This window comes from Pleurodeles waltl, chromosome 10 (assembly GCF_031143425.1).
Source record: "Pleurodeles waltl isolate 20211129_DDA chromosome 10, aPleWal1.hap1.20221129, whole genome shotgun sequence".
Taxonomy (NCBI): Eukaryota; Metazoa; Chordata; class Amphibia; order Caudata; family Salamandridae; genus Pleurodeles; species Pleurodeles waltl.
In genome coordinates, this window is record NC_090449.1 from 96736971 (window position 1) to 96759368 (window position 22398).

General features: G+C 45.2%; 1 protein-coding gene across 1 annotated transcript; it reads left to right on the forward strand.

Annotated features, from left to right (window-relative positions):
* The first annotated feature begins 1663 nt into the window (after nucleotides 1-1663).
* FOXL3 (forkhead box L3) lies at nucleotides 1664-20646 on the forward strand. The gene is made up of 3 exons (XM_069209832.1): nucleotides 1664-1890; nucleotides 3522-3690; nucleotides 18027-20646. The coding sequence occupies exons 1-3, from the start codon at nucleotides 1784-1786 to the stop codon at nucleotides 18495-18497; spliced, it is 747 nt and encodes a 248-aa protein (XP_069065933.1). The 5' UTR covers nucleotides 1664-1783; the 3' UTR covers nucleotides 18498-20646.
* The last annotated feature ends 1752 nt before the right edge of the window (nucleotides 20647-22398 follow it).

Sequence of the window (22398 nt, forward strand, 5' to 3'; positions counted from 1 at the left end):
CAGTCACTTTACTACTGGATATCAACGGGAATGTGCACAGAGCTCTACAACAAGCATAACTAAAGGGTCAAGCAAAGGAGAAAAACCTGGGGTGACCATGCAGAAAAGGTGGATTTCCCAAAATGCCCATAGGCGGTCATTCTGACCGCGGCGGGCGGCGGTCGCCGCCAAATGGCCGCTCCGCGGTCAGGAGACTGCGGATGCCATTCTGGCTTTCCCGCTGGGCCGGCGGGCGACCGCCAAAAGGCCGCCCGCCGGCCCAGCGGGAAAGCCCCTGCAACATAGAAGCCGGCTCCGAATGGAGCCGGCGGTGTTGCAGGGGTGCGACAGGTGCAGTAGCACCCGTCGCGATTTTCACTGTCTGCAAAGCAGACAGTGAAAATCTTCATGGGGCCCTGTTAGGGGGCCCCTGCACTGCCCATGCCAGTGGCATGGGCAGTGCAGGGGCCCCCAGGGGCCCCACGACACCCGTTCCCGCCATCCTTGAAACAGGCTGGCGGGAAGGGGGTCGGAATCCCCATGGCGGCGCTGGATTCCCTGGGCCAGGGGAAAACCGGCAGGAAACCGCCGGTTCCCCTTTTCTGACCGCGGCTTTACCGCCGCGGTCAGAATGGCCCTGGAAGCACCGCCAGCCTGTTGGCAGTGCTTCCGTGGTCCCCGGCGGTCATGGACCGCCAGGGTCGGAATGACCCCCATAGTCTTTCTTCCTGGGTTGAACAGCATCGTATGGCCGCAGTGGTACACAACAATACCCAACACAAGCATTCATCAGCAACCATTGGCGGAACCACCACAGGAGAGATGCCCTGTATCAGTCGTTCTAAATGGTGTAACTCTTTCTTTCTGTACTTCTAGGGCTTCTTGTTTCTTTAATATTGTTTTTTTACCGCTAAATTTGACTGCAGGTAAACAAATACACCTTTCATCATCCCTAAAACCTGGCTTATAGGCTGCAGGTCGTCTTGCAGAACACACGCCTAGGGAAGACTTTACCATTGTACCAATGCTGGATGATGCAGCGCAGGACTATTATGCCAGACTCTAATTCATCCTCACATCTAAGCCCACACAAGAAGTTGCAGCGCCGGCAGCTGTTTTCCTCTTTCTTTCCCACTTGACACTGGTCCTCTGTAGCTCGTGCCTTGTGCTCTTTGAACGTACACCACTGCCTGCAGTCACGAAAACACCATTTATGTCTATTATACTGTACAGTAGATTGTATCAGTGCAATGAGTGTCACCGGCTGGTATGTCTGCCCAGATTCCAGATGGGAAGAAAACTCCTAAATTCAGTAAACTAGACACTGACGCCTCAAACTTTAATAAAACAATATATAAAACCTCGAAGCGCGATTGCTGCCATCAGTGTATGCATGCAGAAAGCATAAGAATTATTTATTCACCCAGTTCCCCTGCTTCCACCACCCCTCCCACCCCCCCGGCCGCATCAGACCACCCACAGAGCCGAGGAAACGCTACTGGCTGCGCGCGCCCCGGAGTTCAAAGGTTCACGAGAGAACGAGCCGATTTAATCCGTTATTAGCTGCGCAGCTCATAACCAGATTGGATGGGAACGGAATAACTCCATAGACCGGCTGCCTGGGAGTCAAGAATCTGAAAAAAACTAGCAGGAGGGCAGGGGAGGGAGGGGAGAGAGGCGGAGAGGGAGCCCAGAGAGTTGGCTTTAGAGCAGTGCTTCCAAGGCGGCACTTCTAGCAGCAGGCGCGGCAGGTAGGGGCTGGTGGGAGGCAGAGGGCTCAGCTGGGCGTCGGGGTCTCTCCAGGATGTTTGACAACTCGCAGTACCCGTACAACTGCTTCAACTACGATGGGGAGGATTACCCGACATGCAGCTCCGACGAGGAGAAGAAGTTCACCCGGCCTGCGTACAGGTATGTCACCTGGGTGCGATGGCTTTGTATGCAGAATGTCACCAGGGCGTCAGGGTTGACGTCCAGGAGGGGTGTAGCATGACACTGAAGGGTGAGGTCAAGGATAGTGCGTCGGGAAGAAGCAATATGTCATCAGAGTGGAAAAAAGTGTGATGGGTGATGGCAGGATGTCGCCACGCTTGGGGCGGGTGGGCAAGCAGTGTGGCATGTTGCTGTAACATTTCACCACAGTGTGAGATCTTAGTAGTACGTCCGAAGAGGGGATGGGAAAGCAAGGTGTATGTCACTTAAGTGTAAAGACTATGATTGTATAGCGATAAGAGCAGCGTGTCACTATGATTGAGGCGGTTGTGCACGCTAAGTATAGAACATCCCTGGAGCATTTCACCAAACTGCGACGTCTATGATAGTGTGCTGGGAAGATATAGCATGTAACCAAAGCGTGGGACCAGTGGCGTAAGGAAACTTGAGGCCGCCGGCGCCCTACAAAGAACATCGTCCCTGCCCGCCCCACCCCGACTCAGTCAGGAGCTCTCAGGCAGTGGCCGCCCGTGCACACTTTAGTGTGCTGAGCCCCCGGTGGAGCTCGGGTACCCCTGCACCGCGGGGGGCATTGTTACGCCAGTGCGTGGGACCTTTGAAAGTACGCAGGGGTGACTGCATATTGGCAAGGGGCAACATGACACTTCAAAGGGGTTCTGGCGTGCAAAGAGTGGAACATGTCACCAAAGTGTGAGGGCTATGATAGTGTGCAGGGAAGGAGCAGCGTTTCATCAAGCTTGAGGGATGTAATTGTATGCAGGGAAAGAGCAGTATGTCATTAAGATCAAAACGTTTGGGCAGCATGTCACCAAAGTTCAAAGTATGTGATTGCGTGCAGTATGTCAGAGCTGTGCTTGCTTGGAGGTAATGGGCAGCTTGTTACTATGGCGAAAAGGCTAACATTAACCCAGGTAAGCAAGTCCAAAGCACCTATTTGGGGGGATACGCTTTCATCTTCTGTTTCCTCTTCCCATTCTTCCTTTACACTATTTGCACGTTCTGGGTAACATGGCAGAACAGAATCACAACCAGGCTGCTGGTGCCAATCGACAAAAAAGAAGGTTACAAAGTTTTTCATTTTTTTCTTCCCTTAGGTTATGTGAAACCACTTTATCGGGTAGAACCGAAACACAATTTTCTCTTGTTCCTGCATAATGATATTAGTATTACAAGAAGAATGTAAATTGCATATATAAATAGTGATTATTTATTTATGTTTACCGGAATAATGCACTAATATATTTAAAAATACGAGTATACGTTGTCCACAGCTTTTATAAAGGGACGATGGCCGATGCTGTCATAAAGTGTAGGCGTTTATTATTAAACCCTCTAGAAGGCTGATGCTTGCAAATGTGATGCGTGTCACTGAGATGCTTGCAAATGTGATGCGTGTCACTGTGATACTGTGCGCAGTGATTTGAAACTGTGTATTACTTGCAGTTGCATGATGTGTGCCGTAGCAACAAAGTCATTTTTGAAAGGCAGAAAACTTCGGTCCCAAGTTATTTGTTTGTGTTCTTCATTGGACCATGCAGTGTGTGCCAACCACTGGCCAATGTCTAATTTGAAATACCTGACTTTTTCAGTTACATCGCTTTGATTGCAATGGCCATCCAACACAGTCCATCAAACAAAGTGACCCTGTCTGCCATCTACGATTTCATAATGAAGACATTCCCCTACTACAGATCAAACCAACGAGCCTGGCAGAACTCCATCAGGCACAACCTGTCACTGAACAGCTGCTTTATCAAGGTGAGCATGTGATGCACAGAGTTACTGCTGTTAATTAGCCGACTTTCTAAAATGGCAATTCTTAGCTCGGTTTTTCTGTTATAAAAAGTATGTTTTCGCTTGAAAAAGCTTGGGGAAACTCCTGATTAATTCCAGTTTCGTCTCAGGACATGTTTTTTTTCGTAAGTGTGTTTCGTTCACCAATAATGGTGTCTGTTAGTTCCTACTGGCATTTTTATTTACCCAGCAGAATTTCACATCTCTTACACTGGTTACAAAGATGCCCCATGCACAAACATTTAAGCATCCATACTTATGAACAGCTGGAGTTTCGAGTGGACACACACTTGCAAATCTGCTTATCTGATTTTCCATTGGAATAAGTGCAGGAAAAGGAAGGAACTATGGAAAGGTAAGGAGCAAGACATGGGATGCCATTTAAAACGTGGGAACACTCTCAACGTGTGAGCTGGTGTGTTTAAGAAATAATTTACAAGCGACTTTCAACTCTACAAACATTATAAAATCTATGCAACCAAAATAAATGCTCGGTACTTCCGTAGGAAGGTAAGTGGATTAATATACTTTTCAATGTTGTCAGCAGGGAATGTATTTGTTACAGGGATATTTATTTACAGTATGGATAAATTGCGGACTAAAACAGTGCATGTGGACTGTTGCACCCAACCTCAGAAACCAGGATGTTTTCACCAGCAGTCAATCTGTCACTGGAGTTGGGGCAATGACTTAAGCAGAAAACTGAAACTGAAGCTGAATTCCAACTTTGCACAGCCTCTCACTTGAACAAAGCCACCTCACTCGCTGCTTGACCCCCTAGATTCCGATGGTTTCTTTCCTTCACTCTCACCCACAGTCACACGGTGGGCTTACGCTTGATCCTGCCCTCACGATAATCCTGCACATTACCATGGTTATTCTGTACTTGCAGGTGCCCCAGTCATCCACTGCACTATTAAAGCAGCACGTCTTTCGTCTGTTTGGCTTGTCGCCCCCTCAGCCAATTTCAGTCACATTACCCATCAATTTAATTTTGTAACCATTGTAGCTAGGAGTCAATTCAAAGTAACTTACAGAACCCACTACCCCAGCGGTCCTTAAAAGCTAGCTGCATTACCCTCCATTCCTGTAGATGAAGGAACCATAGATAGAGATATTCCCTTCAACACGAGGTATCAAACTCAGGACAACATTTGCCCCATAGCAGTTTTTCGCTGGGTAGTTACTACTCCTGGAAGTCCCCACCACTTAATATAAGAAAGCAACCCACACTTCTCACCTCCAGACACCTCATAAACCACCTCATGATGCAGTGCTTGAACTAATTTCTCCTGAATTTAATCTTATATTCTAAAGATCAAAGCTGTTACTGTCATTGTCAACTTAAATGTTTTCTCTCAGGGTTGCTAACCGTATCCAAAAATGTATTCTACATTCATATTTCTACTGCCGTGCGTGACTAGAGATATTACAATCCAAGGTCCTAAAATCTAGATCCGGCAATTCGATCCTTAGAATTTATTTATAAGGGTTCATCTGATATTTCTCCCTTCAAAAGAGCACTCTCCCAGAATATAGTGGTAGCAACCTTGATGGTAGCATATTCATGGACACAATATCATAAGAGAAAATATTGAAAGGTAAGTAAGAATAGATCTTCTACACCTAACACTAGATATATGCACCTGGGCGATATATATGTAGATCTTTAAGGTACAGAGATGTGGAGTTAAGAATAATACATGTATACTTCCTCCATATGCACTTACCTTTCAGTGTTTTGCCCCTCAACGTTCCGGCCACATTATTAGTCTATCATAGTATTCCTAGGCTCTACATTCCATAGTACAATGTGCAAAATAATATTTTAGGGCTCGATGGGTTCATCACGTTCAATGTAAGCTTGTCTGGACCTAGCTTATTCCCGTATTTATAAAGCTTTTTGCAGGTGTTAGTGAAATTGATACCAGGACAAAAACTAGAATGTAAGCATGCATTGATTACACTCATTTCAGAAAGTGGTGGTAAACAGGTGAAAGACATGCAGTCTACATGTGTGCAGTGTATTAGCTCATATGGACTATGAACTTAGACCAGTTGGCATACCTTGGGAACTGTCAAACCCTTGGTCAGAGACAATCAGACCATATTAGTTGAACAACTTCACAGCCTTAACATATACATTCACAAATATTTAACACAGCCTTTTCTATATGTATCTTCTTACCTGAGTAACCCCTGGAATATTCAGATAGAAGCGCTGCAGTAAGTATGGGCAATGAACATAGTTGAGGGTAAAACACAACATTTTGTATGACAGGGAATCATTTAGGTGAAAATCCATGTATTTGAAATAGTTATCTGCAAAATGTGTGCAGTGTCTATAGTGCTTACATGTACAACTAAAATGGACTTTGACAAGCAACAGAAAAGAAAAAATGTGCCAGAACCCTCTATATCGGTCTTTAAGGACCATATACATATTTGATCATACATAATATCTTTAAAATTACCTATTCACTGGAGTAGCCTATTGGAATCCAGGTGCCTCCAATGTTGTAATTAGCAGGATGGCCACTGAGTTGCATGCTCGCCAATAAGATATGAGGTAATCTGCAATTCATGAGTCTGGACCTCTAAATGCCTTGCCTGCAACTTCTACCCTCTTAGGTCAGTAAATTGGGTAGCATTAAATTGAATAAAAGTCATACCTTTTAGTTACAGCCTTGGAATATTTATTACTAATATAGATATAAGACATTTTGAACCTACATCCCAACTTTGTTCATAATCTCTCTCCTAGAAGAAATGTATTTTATTTATTTATGAGTTTTATAATTCTCCCAAAAAGGGTTTCCTGGTGCAAGGTGGGCATAAGGTAGGATTACGGCATAAGAGCTATTATTAGTATGCAGATATAATACTTTGAGCCACATGTACAAAGCTTTCTGTTTTCAATTCCCTAATAGCAAATATTTGTGATTCGCTATTAGTAAATCACCAGTAGCTACGTACAACAGTGTGTTTTACCCTGTTTGCGATTCCCAGTGAGTGCAATTGACCTACCTTATTGATATTCATGAGGTAGGTTGCAATTTGGAAATCGCTAAAAACACAGTGATGGTGGCCTGCTGGGGACAGCAGACCAGCATGTCTGTGTTTGCTTTTAAATAAAGCAACATTTTTATTTTTTGAAATGCAGCCCGTTTTCCTTAAAGGCAAATGGGATGCATTTCAAATACAAAAATGAAAAGTTTTCTTTTATCTTTTTTAAGAATAGGCAGTGGTCCGTGGGACCACTTCCCCTTAAAAAGGTTGTCACCGACATTCACAAAGGGGAAGGTGTCCCGTGGAGACCCCATCCCATTTGTGAATGGGTTAACACAAATTTGAAATTGGTGCTAACCTGCAAATATTTTTTGACCGCATTCTGGAACAAAACATTCTAACATCCCCAAGTGACTAGTTATTATGAAGGGACACCCTTAACACACCCCTTCCTCACGAAATAGGGTTAGTACATGTCAAAGCCTATTTGGCTGTTGCAGATGGCCCAATTCTCCATTTGCAACTGCTCAAACCTTTTGTACATGTGGCCCTTTTTCTCTACATCCCTCCTGTTCTTGACAATCTCTAGGTCATTTTATCTACACTCACGGACAGCTCATCTCATACTGTTTGTAACTGGGTTTGTGTGTTCTTGCTTTGATTATCTTTCTCTTAGACACACACACACACATAAAATATGATTTGATGCTAATTGATGAGGATGGAAGTCAGTTTTTTTAGGGTACAACACAATAACTTTGTGGACCTAAGGTTAAAAAGTGCAATTACGATAGTAAATTCCTTATTCTGATTCACAAAATCTGGATTTGTGGAATTTTAAGATCCTGAATTGTAGTAGTAAATCCACTAGTATGGCAGATTTTCCTTGGCCGTATATTTAGAGTTAGCGATGGAGAAGGCTGAGTTACGGGCGGGTATTGGCCGAAAAAATGCCACGCTTAACCACAAACACGCTGAGATCAACGCCCTCCTCAAAAAACCCAAGGCGGACCCAATGGACTTCAAGAACTTCCAGCCTATCTCCCTGCACCACCTTCCCGGCAAAAGTAATCGAAAAGGCCGTCAACAGACAACTAACCCGCTTCCTAGAGGAGAACCGCACCCCGGACCCTTCCCAATCCAGATTCCGCAGAAACCACAGCACTGAAACTGCCGTCATTGCCTCCACCGATGACATTAGAAGCATACTGGACAGCGGCGAAACCGCGGCCCTCATCCTCCTGGACCTCTCGGCCATGTTCGACACCGATTGCCACCACACCCTACGCTCACGCCTCAACAATGCTGGAATCCGCGACAAAGCCCTGGACTGGGTCACCTCCTTTCTCACCGGCAGAACCCCATTCCACTCGGAGGCCACCAAAATCATCTGAGGCGTACCCCAAGGTTCGTCCCTCAGCCCGACCCCCTTCAATGTTTACATGGCCCCACTAGCTAACATCGCCCGATCCCACAACCTCAACTTCATCTCATATGCCAATGACACCGAGCTGATCCTCTCCCTCACCAAAGACTCCGCCTAGACCTACCTGCAGGAAGGAATGAAGGCCATCTCTGAATGGATGAAGAGCAGCTGTCTCAAACTCAATTCGGACAAGACGGAAGTCCTTATCTTTGGCTCCACCCCTCTGCATGGGATGACTCCTGGTGGCCTGCCACTCTCGGAACCGCTCCGACTCCCACAGACCACGCATGCAACCTAGGAGTCATCTTGGACCCCTCATTATCCATGACCCAGGAAGTCAACGCCATCTCCTCCTCCTGCTTCAACACCCTCCTCATGCTCCGAAAGATCTACAAATGGATACCCACCGAAACCAGAAGAACAGTCACCCAAGCCCTCGTAAGCAGCAAACTGGACTACGTCAATTCCTTCTACACAGGAACCACAGACAAACTCCAGAAGTTGCCGCAACGCATCCAGAATGCCTCCGCATGCCTCATCCTGGACATCCCCCGCCACTGCCACATCACAGACCACCTGAAAAACCTGCACTGGCTCCCAGTCAACAAGAGAATCACCTTCAAACTCCTCACCCACGCTCACAAAGTACTGGACAACACCGGACCAGAATACCTTAACAGATGACTCTCCTTCTACACCCCGACCCGGCATCTCTGCTCCGCTGACCTCGCCCTCGCAACCATCCCACGCGTCCGCAGAGCTACAACCGGCAGTAGATCATTTTCACATCTCGCCGCAAAACGTGGAACACTCTTCCCACCCACCTGCGCCAGACCAAAGACCTCCTTACCTTCAGGAAACTTCTCAAGACCTGGCTGTTCGAGCAGTAGCAGCATCTCCCCCCCACCTTCTCCCCTCCCCTCCTCAGCGCCTTGAGACCCTCACGGGTGAGTACTGCACTTTACAAATCCCTGCTTGATTGATTGACAAACTCTGAAGTTTGTGGATATTCACAAACATTTGACTGTTATGTTCCTGCTACTCAAAACAAGAGTGATACTCCTCCAGTGAATAGCAGTAATAAAAGCCATCCCAGGATGGAAAATGAAAGCACACATCGGTGTGTCAAGGATGTGTGGGAAGGAGGGTTTTTCAAAGGGAATACATTGTACCTTTAGAGGTTTGAATGCACAAATGTGAATTTTATTATGATTTACTTGTGTAAATTACTCAAAAAGGGCAAAAGTTGCATGACTAAACTTTGTCCAGTAGGAGTGTGAATCCCCATAAATCATGAAGTCGCCTTCATGTGACAGCATAAACCTAGCAAGGTAGACTTCTGACTTTTTAAGTGTTGCTTTAACAACCAGCAACTTTAAGGACTCTATGCACTGGGAGCAGTAAATTATAACCTGCATACAATAATTTCATAATGGTTGTACATTTGCAAATGAAAATGGAGGGGACTGCAAATTCTAGAATTTACTGCAGATTTGTGGCCCAAAATACAAGGATTACAGAGGGTTACCAAGATTGTCTTTTTCCCCTGTGAAGGTGTGAGGAGTTCAAGAATTTTCTATTTTTGTGGTTTGCAAAATTTCTGTCTTAACAGAGCTTTTTTTATGCACGCTGGCATTTTGCTGCCAGATACTTCTCAGCCAATTCAACTTTTGTAGAACTTTTCTATCTTCAATGGTATTATGCAGATAAAGCACACTGAACGTCCTATTCAGAAAGGACATTTCTGATGGATACAACTACCTGTGGATTCCTCACCTCATGAATACTCCCATGGCGCCAGCATTTGACGGAAATCTTCTTACTAGTCTCTGCACGTCGACGAGGACGTCACTCTAGCCCACGCGACGCCGTCTGACGTCATACAGGCAATAAGAAGTCCTCGCCGACGTGCCGATGACAGTTCCCTTTTTTCCGTGCATTCGAAACGGTTATCTTCGAGGGAGTTACTGTTACCTTCGTGGTTACAGTGTATTGTCTGCTGCGTAGTCTTCTCTGCGGTAACAATGTCTCAGAGGAAGTCGGGTTTCAAGCCCTGTCGGGAGTGTGGGGGCAAGATGTCAGTTACAGATCCTCACTCCGACTGTCTATGGTGTTTGAGCTCCGACCACGACGTCTCGACTTGCGATTCATGTCAACACATGAATCCGAAGGCCCTCAAAGAGCGCGAGGCCAAGTTATTCATGGCAAAGTCAAAGAAGAAGGAGAAACATCATAAGAAGTCTTCTTCGCCAAGGTCTCACCGGCGTCATCGAGACTCCCGGCGCCGTAGAGACTCACGACGTCACTCCAGCAAGGAGTCTCATTCGAGGTCACCTTCGGCTCGGCGTCGGAGGACTTGGGAGGTCAGCCCCACGGTCACGCCGCATCCATCGACGCCGTTGCCCTCTCCGGCGTCACCGACTTCACCTGGTCAGGCGTCAGTGATTGAGGTGGTGCAGCCTCTTGTGTTTTCTCCGGCGTCGCAGACGTCGAGGCCGGCGTCGGGGTCGCCTTCGATCCAGGCACCCCAGTATCCGGCTTTTCCCACTCCTGGAGCCGATAGTACCGCGTTTCTTAATGCGATGTATACCATCTTTCAGCAGATGGCTCCAGGAGCTGCTCCGGCTGGTCCTTCGGGGCCCTTGGCCTTTTCGTTGGGTGATCCTGCGCCTCTTCGGCCGGCACCCTTTATGCCCTTTCTCCCTTTTGGGAATGTGGGCTCGGCGCCGGTGCCGGCGTCGGTGGCCGCTCCGGTGGCTTCGGATGTTTCGGCCCCGGAGGTTGCCCCTCCGTCGAAGTCAGGATTTTGCCCTGTGACTCCGGTTGGTCCATCGGCTCCAAGACCTCGTCCTCCGGCTCCTGCCTCGGCGCCGAAGCTGCCTGTGGCGCCGGACGCGGCGTCAGATGCTTCTGGAGATCGGCGCCGTTCTTCGACGTCGGCGGAGGCCATGTCGACTCCGCGTATCGAGGAGAGACTTCATTCGAGGAGGCGTGCTCTCCGTCTTTTAGAAGAGCAAGAGTACCAGCGAGTCCTAGAGGAGGGAGAGATTGAGGACTCTGGAGACGGACTGCATGGTCTGGATACAGCCAGTGGGCTGGACACTTCCCCTGAGTGGGACCTTTCATCTCCAGGGGAATATACGGAGGAGGCTGCTTCCTTTCATGCTGTGGTGAGGAAGGCAGCGAGCTTTTTGGACCTGCCTTTGCCGGTGGCAGAGGCAAAGCAGAATTTGCTGACAGAGGTATTGCATCCGGCCTCTGCTGCAGCTGAGCCTCTCTTGCCATTTAATGAGGCTTTGCTGGATCCGGTGTTGGAGGTGTGGAAGAAGCCGGTGTCTTCCTCGGCCGTTCATAGGGCTGTGGCCAGGAGGTATCGAGCTGCACCATCTGACCCTGGCTTTCTCTCTAGACACCCTACGCCGGAGAGCTTGGTGGTGCAAGCCTCCTGTTCCTCAAAGTCAGCGCCTGGTTCCTTCCCGACGGTGCCTGGAGACAGAGACTCCAAGAAACTGGATGCGCAGTCCAAGAAAATATTTTCGTCATGCAGTTTGGCGTTGAAGGCCACCAACGCCACGTGCATTCTGGGGAGGTACATCCATGCGCTGATGGATGATATTTCGTCTTCATTCACGGAGCTTCCCCAGGGTCTTTTGGATGTGGTCTCGGACGCCCAGGCTGCCGCGACCCAGATTATCCAGTCTGGGCTGGACACGACCGACTCGGTGGCCAGGGCGATGGGCACGGCTGTGGTGGCAAGAAGACAGGCCTGGCTCCGAAACTCAGGGTTCTCTGCGGATGTGCAGTCGACCCTGCTGGACCTCCCGTTTGATGGGGACAGACTGTTTGGAGCCAAGGCAGATTCGGCCTTGGAACGATTTAAGGAGAGCAGAGCCACAGCCAAATCGTTAGGACTGCAAGCTCCTTCTTCCTCTGCCTCTTCTAGAATTTTCAGGAGGTTTCGGGGATTTGGGCGTGGCTCTTATTCCTCTTCCTTTCGGGGGAGGTTCCAGCAACCCGCCTCTTCCCTCCCCTATAGGTCATTTAGAGGGAGGGGGAGGGGTGGGGTCCGTACCAGAGGAGCCTCTCAACAGCACTCTGCCTCTTCCTCGTCCTCTGGAGGGGTGCAGCAGGGGAAGCAGCCTTAGGCTTCCACCGTTTCCCACTCACTCCTCTCCTGTAGGGGGAAGATTACAGCGTTTTCTCCACAAGTGGAGGTCTATCACAACGGACACTTGGGTTCTCGGCATTGTGGGAAAAGGCTACGCCCTTCCCTTTCGGGAGTTCCCGCCCCTCATCCCGCCCCGCCCATCTTATTGTTCAGAAGAACACCTCCTGTTGCTAGAACAGGAGGTTCAAGTCCTCCTTTCAAAGGGCGCGGTAGAGTTGGTCCCAGAGCAGGAAAAGGGTCGAGGTTGTTACTCAAGATACTTCCTGATTCCCAAAAAGGATGGTCAGTTGAGACCAATCCTGGATCTGAGGATCTTGAATTGGTTCCTCAAACAGGAAAAGTTCAAGATGCTGACCCTAGCACAGGTGCTTTTGGCGTTGAACAAGGAAGATTGGATGGTGTCTGTCGACTTGCAGGATGCTTACTTTCATATCCCGATACTCAAGTCGCACAGGAAGTATCTCCGGTTTGTGGTAGGGTCGCAGCACTATCAGTTTGCGGTCCTCCCGTTTGGTCTTACTTCAGCACCTCGAGTCTTCACAAAGGTGATGTCAGTGGTTGCGGCGGAGCTCAGAAGGAAGGGGATAGCAGTATTCCCTTACTTGGACGACTGGTTAATCAAAGCCAAGTCCCCGGAGCTTGTGTCGCATCATCTGCAGTCAACAACCCAGTTGTTGTTCGACCTGGGCTTTTCGGTGAACGTGCCCAAATCTCACCTGGAGCCCTCTCAGCGCCTCCTGTTCATAGGGGCAGTACTGGATACAACATTGAGTCGAGCCTTTCCTCCGCCTCAGCGGATTCAAGATATTCAGGAATTGGTTCCAATGTTTCGAAATGGAGCGGTAGTTCCAGTCCTCAAGGTCCTTCGTCTGCTCGGTTTGTTCGCCTCCTGCATTCTGTTGGTCACGCATGCTCGCTGGCACATGAGGGCTCTTCAGTGGTGCCTCCGAAGGCAGTGGTCTCAACACAAGGGAGATTTAGAAGGTACTGTCAAGATCTCCAGAGATGCTGCTGTGGAATTGAAGTGGTGGATTGCGGGCAACAATCTTTCACAGGGGAAGCCGTTCGCGCAGTCGCCACCAGTGGCCACGGTAATAACGGATGCCTCCACCCTAGGATGGGGAGCTCATCTGGGGGATCTGGAGATCAAAGGGCTTTGGTCTCCAGAGGAACAGGTGTTTCATATCAATCTGTTGGAGTTACGGGCTGTACGTTTGGCTCTCAAGGCCTTCCTCCCATCCCTTCGTGGTCAGTCGGTACAGGTCCTGACGGACAATACTACCACGATGTGGTACATAAACAAACAGGGAGGAGTAGGGTCGTACCTTCTCTGCAGAGAAGCTCTTCGGCTATGGTCCTGGGCAAAGGACCATCAGATTTGCTTGGTGGCAAATCATCTGGCCGGGGTCTTGAATGTACGTGCGGACAGTCTCAGTCGCCAATTCTCGGCAGACCACGAGTGGCGTCTCCATCCAGATCAAGTCTGTTTAATCTTCCAGATGTGGGGGTTTCCTCGGATAGATCTGTTTGCCACTCGGGAGAACGCGCATTGCCCGTTATTCTGCAGCCTCCAGTATCCGATGCAGGGAGCGTTGGGGGACGCGTTTCAGATAACCTGGTGCGACCAGTTGCTTTACGCGTTTCCCCCCATACCCTTGATTCCTCGAGTGTTGAGGAAAATTCGCCAAGACCGGGCCCAAGTCATCTTAATAGCTCCGGATTGGCCAAGGAGGGTATGGTACTCCGACCTTCTCCAACTCTCACTGTGCCCTCCGCTCCGTCTCCCTCTCAGGGCAGACCTCCTCTCGCAGTCGCAGGGGCAGGTTTTACACCCCAACCTCCAGAGTCTGCACCTACATGCTTGGAGATTGAACGGGGCAACCTGAGTTCCTTCTCTCTCCCGCCTGATGTAGTGGATGTTATCTTAGCGGCCAGGCGACACTCCACTAAATCTATCTACGCTAATAGGTGGTCTAAATTTGTTATGTGGTGTGGAGAGAGACAGATTGATCCCTTACATGCTCGTCTGTCACATGTTTTGTCTTTTGCACTGTCTCTAGCGCAGAAAGGTTGTGCAGTAGCTACCATTAAGGGTTATTTGTCGGCCTTGTCAGCCTTCATTTGTCTTCCAGACCAACCATCGTTATTTAAATCCCCTATTGTTCTCAGATTCTTGAAAGGTCTTCTGAATCAATATCCTCCAAAACCATTCGTTATGCCTCAATGGGATTTGTCCTTGGTCCTGACTTTCCTTATGGGGTCCCCTTTTGAGCCTATGCATTCTTGCCCCTTAAGGTATTTGGTTATTAAAACAGTATTCCTGGTAGCTATAACATCTGCAAGGAGAGTGAGTGAGTTGCAGGCCTTATCGGTTAAACCCCCTTATATAACGTTTTATGGGGATAAGGTGGTGTTGAGGACCAAGGCTGCTTTCCTTCCGAAGGTTGTTTCACCCTTCCATTTGGCTCAGACAATCACTTTGTCCACGTTTTATCCTCCGCCTCATCCTTCAAAGGAGGAAGAAAGACTACATCGCCTGGACCCAAAAAGGGCGTTGAGCTTCTATATCGACAGAATGAAGGATATCAGGCTGGAGGATCAGCTGTTTGTCGGATACGTGGGCAAGAGGAGAGGAAAGGCAGTCCACAAGAGAACACTCTCCAGGTGGGTTGTTCTTTGCATTAAAATCTGTTACTCTTTGGCAAAGAAGGATCCGCCTGAGGGCATTAGAGCTCACTCCACCAGAGCTAAGTCGGCCTCTTCGGCCTTGGCCAGGGGTGTTCCTGTGGTTGACATCTGCAAGGCCGCAACTTGGTCGTCCCTTCACACTTTTGTGAAACATTACTGTTTGGACTCTGAGGTCAGAAGGGACGGTCATTTTGCACGGTCAGTGCTGCAGGATTTCTTGGTTTGACCATTTAGGCACCCACCGCCGGGCGTGGTACTGCTTTGGGACTCTATTCATGAGGTGAGGAATCCACAGGTAGTTGTATCCATCAGAAGAACGAGTTACTTACCTTCGGTAACGACTTTTCTGGTGGATACATTAGCTACCTGTGGATTCCTCACGGTCCCACCCGCCTCCCCGTTGCCTTTTTGGTCTCTCCAAGCAATCCTTGAGGGTGCTCCTTTTGGTCTTCAAAGTTGCAATACATTTTGCATGTATGATATTTGTATATATGTGTATATGTATATATAAATCTATATATATATTGGGTATATACATGATTCGTATGTATAAATATATTTATTTGTTTAAAAAAAAAAAAAAAAAAAAAAAAAAAAAAAAAAGGTTATATTAAATCTACAGCTATTTTATTGCAATGTTGTGTGATTTACAATATTAAGAGATGTTGCTTTGCTCTTTCATTGCATTGGGTTATTATTATTATTCTCATGCACGTAAAAAATGTTGGTACTGTCATCGGCACGTCGGCGAGGACTTCTTATTGCCTGTATGACGTCAGACGGCGTCGCGTGGGCTAGAGTGACGTCCTCGTCGACGTGCAGAGACTAGTAAGAAGATTTCCGTCAAATGCTGGCGCCATGGGAGTATTCATGAGGTGAGGAATCCACAGGTAGCTAATGTATCCACCAGAAAAGTCGTTACCGAAGGTAAGTAACTCGTTCATTTGGCTTATGACTGACTTAAGTAAGCTAATAGGATTAACTTATCCTTGCATATTGATACCATATTTACAAAAGTTAAGTCACTGATTTCAGAATGTATAACTTACAGGAGTGTACCTGTTGCACTCAAGTTTTCTCTTAAATTTCACATGTAGGACTGTCAAAGTATCTCATATTTGCAAACATCTTTAAGTGTATTCTCCACACTTTTATGCACACTTATAAGTTTTGCATAAAGGCCCTGACTCAACTGCTGCAGACTGTACGGGAAGGAGCACACATGGCCTTACTTTTCACCGTTGGGGAGAAAAGGAAGGATTTCTAAAGTAAATTTTAAATCTCATATCTCTAAAACTAACTTTAATTAATGCATAAAAAATCTAGTGTTTGAAAAACATGTAGAACTTTCTTTCCTAGTAATTACCCATACATCAAAGACAGTTGCTGACAGTAAGCTAAGACGGCTTGAAAAGGAAATGCTAGTAAATACGTCCAATATTCATACATTAAAACAGATCAAGGCTAGGGGTGTAGCTTCCATAGGTGCAGCAGGTGCAGTAGCACTGAGGCCCAAAAATCGGAGAAGCCCACTGAACCCTGGTTTTTGCAGTATTTGACAAATCAAGGAGCAGCTAGAGGACTCATTTCTCTCCTTCCACTAGGGACAATGAAACACCCACTATGCCACTGATCATGGAATGTTCTATAAGAGTCATACGTTTTTTTACATTTGAGTAAATCAGACCCCTAATTGTATTCTGTGCTAAATAAGGTTAAATAACACCAAAATGTATTCGAAAATCAGGATTTCTCACAGTGTGGCAAAATGAAACGTTTTGCAATCTTTAGAAAGTTACAGTTTCCCACAGAAAAACTACAGACCCGCACGCACTTAGGGATATGTGGAAGATGTGTGAACAAATTCACGGTTCCCTTGTGAATATGCAGTATATTAGTAACATATTAATTGAAGGGACATTTGGCAACATATAACATTGTTGTTTTTCTTTTAGAATGCAAAGGAATGTTATGAAGAAAAAGTGCATTGAATTTCATAAGACCAGACTTCTAAAATTTGCCAGTGCTCCATCTGTAGTAAAATGTATGTCAGCTGCCTCTCACTTCAGCTGGTGTAGTATAGCTGAGCTACTCACAAAGTTTTCCAAATGTCCTCGGAAGAAACCTTTCAAGTACTTTGTGTTTCTTCCCCATGTTGAGTCCAATGTTTTTGAGATGGGCTTTTTAAAAAATGGTGCCATAAAAATGAGTTTTCAAGCACAATCTGTATATTTTGCACATTTCAGTACCACTCCTTAATGCTCATTTGACAACATTGAATCCGTAGAGAGGGTTTAATGAGGATATGACAGAGTGTGTGAGAGTGAGTAAGCATATGTACTATTCATTCATTCAGTCAAGCGGCTGGAATATTCATACCCCACCCACTTCCAACTGAATTGGTGTTGAGAACTTCAAAATGGTAACATTAGGTGTCATTTATGCTGCTTATATTTCACTGTCTGTACTATCACTGTCGGAATCTCGGCTAGTACAGCAAAGCCTTTTCCAATGGATGGTGCTGCATGCAGGAAGTTACATTAAAAAATAGATGTGTATAGCCTGTCAGCACAGAATTGGCCTTTCATTGACCTTCACATGTTTTTTGGAAAAGTTACTACTTGTGGGCGAGTTTGGTTAGGGTAGGAGAGTTGTAGCACACTCTTTAAATGTGCTGTGGATGAAGTGGGTGGCTGGTGTGGTCAGCAGTTTCCTAGAGTGTCTTAGTATCCACTGTTTACAGGTAAATTAAAGGTCTTGCATGATGTAGATAAGAACTTTCAAATTAAGCAGTCTGGCTATAACCGCCACAAATGTGTGCATAGTTTGCATAATGTTTTGCAAAGTATAGCCTTGAGCGCTTTACCTACAAGATGCTAAATGAAAAAAAGTAGATCTGAACTCCTTGTTTTGTGTGTTTACACCAGTGCGGCTCTAAACTGAAGACAGATGTTGTGCTTCTGCATCTGTATTTCATACACACACTGAACTGCTTTTAAATGAATGCAGGTTCCCAGGACAGAAGGAAATGAGAAGGGAAAAGGAAACTACTGGACCTTTGCACCAGGCTGTGAATCGATGCTGGACCTGTTCGAAAATGGTAATTACAGGAGGAGACGAAGAAGGAGGAACATCAAACGAGGACAGAAAGTACATACACCTGGTCAAAAAGATGGACTGCCATCTCCTGCATTTCCCGTCATGGACACTTGCTTGCACAATGCCTCCTCTAATGAAAACCAATCTGAACCAGCACATAGACATTTGGAACAAAACGAGTACTTTCCAAGAGAGTTCTCCAGCACACTAACACAAAAAAACTCTGGACTTGGAAAAACGGACTCAGAAATTAAATTTAGCATTGATTATATCCTCTCAGCTCCAGACCCCATACCTTTGGCCAGATCTCCATATGGCGTTCAAGATAAATATAATCTAGTGGACCAACAGCAAATGCATTTCCAATTCTGGACCATTTGAAGTTTTCTCCTTGTTGCAACGACTGGAGATACAAAGCTTGACATACTGGAGTGCATTCTCACAGCCTTCTTCTTGTATTATAGCAGGCCAAAGGAATGCCCCCACACAGACTTCGTGATAAAATCTAATATACAACTGTTTTTATAGTTCAAGAACAATCAGTTTTTTTGGGTCTTCTAATGCCTTGGTTTTCTTTCTCCTCTTCCTAGCTGTAACTAACATAGAATACATTAATTTATACAATATTTCTTCATATAGTTTACATGTGGTGTGCCCTGTGCTATTTCCTGGCAACCTGCTGCAAATTACAAGAGCAGAATGAAAGTAAAAAGGGTGATATTATATTGTTTTCGGATCACTATTGCTTAAATTGCTATTCAGTCAAAGCCATACCCAATAAGTACTGCAAACAATGTGTAGTCTCCTTCGAGCTTCCTTCATGGTACCAGACTCAAGCAAGGGTGGAAGAATACAATTCAGAAATAAGCTAAGAAATAAAGAGAAACATGACATATGTAACACCAGAATGTTTAACAGTCCCAGGTTCAGTTCATGAACTGAACTTTTTTACAAAATGAGAGACTAATGGGCTTGAAGGGGGTATGTGAACTATATTGTGGAGAGACAATATTATTGTTAACAGGGAGTTGATTTTACCCACAAAGAAAATTTAGCCCATTTGTTTTTGCCCATAGTTAAGAAACAAGACTATTGAGAACTGAAAGAAAGTGTGCACTGTTGTCCCATCACAATAACTAAACCACTGTGTTACATAGGCACTGCTTGTCTGTGTTGGTTTGTGTCAATCCACTCTCAGATATATTTTCTCTTTTTTTCTGTGTCTCCTTGTCTCTGTTTCTACCACTACGTGACTCCGTTTTCCCAAAGTCATTGTAATTGAGTCTGTGGGGAAGACAGGGTATGATCAAATATCCCGTTCCAAACAGAAAACACATAGAAAACTCCACCAAGAGTAAAGTCTGCTATCTCTGAAATGATATGGCCACTTCTACTTTATTCTATTGCCCTTTTTGTAGCTTGAAACCCCTTGTTAGAAAAAATATTATTGTGCAATGCTTTTTTTGTCAACAACTAGATTCCAGTGTCGGTATTTAATCCTGTACAGTGTCTGCTTCGCAAAGATTGAAATGAATCTTGATGCCACCTTCTTAGGATGGTAGGTATTTGTTAAGATACTGGCAGTGTTCAGTTTAATTCTTTCTTTCCATTAAATATGTGCTGCATGCCTTTTCTAAATAAGTACTGCCAATAGAAGGTACCCAGCCACTGCAGCACAATGATATAAATCTGTGTTAACCTGGCTTAACATAAGCATCTTTTTTAGATACAACATTTATAGTAAATAATGCAATATGTGTTTGTCACACTCTACGAAAAACATGAGTGGTTCAAATATTTTACTTAGCCCAAGTGTACCAAAAATGTATTCAAGCACGCCTTGCAGTAAAATGACCAGTTAGTTCTCTTACATTAACCGTGATTTTAAACATTTGTTAAAAGAAACATTAAAGAAAAATACGCAATTCAATGCAATAAAAATGTCATTTGGTGGCATTCTTTCAGAGTCTGCGAACATAAGAATAATTTCTCAAAGCTTTGCTGTGTGTGTAATTCGACTTCAGCCGGAAGAAATTAACCAAAATGTTGATTTAGAATTATTTATGCTATGTGTTTCAGTGTTAATATTGAGAATTGTATAATGAAAAGCATATATCTCCAAACGCAGTTAGCAAACTTACCTTTAAAAGAGATTTGTTTATTTCTTCTTTAGTGGTTTCTTATCAGATTCAAGATTGTATGTTCATTTTGCCATTTGACATAAACTAAGATTGTCACCTTCGTCAAAATTAGCTGCTATTTCCTAAAAGTGACTTGAATTTTTATAAAGGACGTTTTCACACGATTATAAGTTATATAGCAATGGTATTAATGTTCAAGAGGATATTATATATTTTTGTATTTTATGTTGGAACCGTTAACATCGTCACTAGCACCTCTAAACATTGTTAAATGCACGATATGCTGTTTGGGGAATACGGCAATGTCTGTAAAACATTAAAACAAACGCTTTCTTTCCTACATAGTGTAGCGGGTCATATTCTAGGTGTAATAAAAGGTGAAACATTTATATGATTTGTTTTCCTTTACACTTTGAAACTATGACCTGTACTTGTTTTTAGTTTTAGTACTATCAGCACATTTCTCCCAAATCTGGAATTTTTCAAGGGCAACATTTCAAAATCAGATTAACAAAAAAAGAAACAGAATAAATGTGTTTCCTTTCCAGCCAGAACGGTGGGTACCATTCACACGAATAGCTATATCTCTGAACAAAATAGTCCAGACTGGGCATTTGAAAGGCAGTTATGTGTATTATATGTGTAGCTGCTTATGGGAAGATTCGTTTGCAGAAGCATATATATATATGCTTGCGGAATGTTATGTTTCTTTAACATCAGTTTTATAACCGTGCTTACATGCATTTAGAGCATGCTAACACTATAATTCTGAATTACTTAAATTAAAATAAACCGTATCTCTTATTTCTGAACAATCTTAAGCGATATATTTCACCTCATAAGTGGCAAGCCTAAATAAAACCAGGTCTGTCTTACATTGTAGTAATTTACTGTTGTTTTTCGCTAAAATGTTGATAAAATCAAGTAGATGTTCCTTGGTGAAAAAGATGATTTCCCCACCGTATTATTCAGCCTTGATTATGAAGTGGCAACTCTTGATACGGTACTAAAGAGGTGTGTGTGACAAGTGAATGATTATTGCATGTTTAATTTGTACCTTTTATCTTTTTAATCTCAACACTGAAAGTATTGGCGTCAGCCGCCTTGGAAATACACGATCAAAGCATATCAACAAGTAAACACCAAGTCGTCAGCAAGACAATAGGAGTATATTTGCCAGTTGTCCATCTTCGATATGTACGAGGCACATTTATGAGTGGGTTGGGCCTTGCTTGCACCTTGCAACATGTTACATGTTTCGCGCAAACCACAAAGTCATATTTTTTAAGCTACGCGAAGCCACTTTGCGTGGCTTTGAAAGGCCTCACAAATATGGAGTAAGGCAGCGCAGCACAAATTGCTGCGTTGTTTTACTTTGCCTGGGGTAGGCATACTATGGGCATTGCAGTGGGAGTTCCCACGCAACTCCCAAGGACTTTGTTGCATTCCTAGATTTGCAAGGACTTGTAAACCTGGGAATGCACTGAACTCATACTCCTACTCCAGAGAGGTGTAATACGGAGAAATATTGTTATTTCTCGTTGTTTTTTCCTCATTTTATGTGTGCTGCATTTTGCAGCACACATAGAAAGATGAAAAAGCCTCTCAGCATTGTTTTTGTGCAAGGAGATGTCCCTTCCTGCACAAAAACAGGTGCCTGCATTGGCATTAGCACTAGGCTGTCAAAAAGGCACCAGCACAGGGGGGAAGGTACAGAAATGTGCCATATTGGATAACTAGAGTGAATTCCTGCTCTTTCCATGTGACTCAGGGCAGTGCAGCAAGGTGACAGCATGGATTACAATTGCTTGCCTTCTTTGGCATGGCACCAGCATGCAAAACCAGTCACTACAAAGAGCATTTTCGGCAACATGCCCCCTGATGTGTCTTTCTGAGTGCTTAATTTCAGCAGGTGTTTGCAGGTGGGGCTCACCAGCACTTTTTTTTTTTTGAGAAACAGTAATATTTTCCCCTCATCTGATTTTGCTTGAGAGAGAAAAACACAAAAAAGGGGAAAGATGGAAGAAGTGAAAGGCAGAAAAACAGTGACAATGGAAGAAAACAGGAAAATACCTTCAACATTGTTATTGGCTCACTCTGGTTCGTCACTTTTAAAGAATTGGCTTTGCCCTCTAAACATA

Excerpts from the sequence above, each read along its gene's own strand:
- FOXL3 (XM_069209832.1), top strand. The coding sequence starts at position 1,784 with ATGTTTGACAACTCGCAGTACCCGTACAACTGCTTCAACTACGATGGG. Across the intron at positions 1,891-3,521 it reads TTCACCCGGCCTGCGTACAG|TTACATCGCTTTGATTGCAA; the intron begins GTATGTCACCTG and ends TGACTTTTTCAG. Across the intron at positions 3,691-18,026 it reads TGAACAGCTGCTTTATCAAG|GTTCCCAGGACAGAAGGAAA; the intron begins GTGAGCATGTGA and ends AAATGAATGCAG.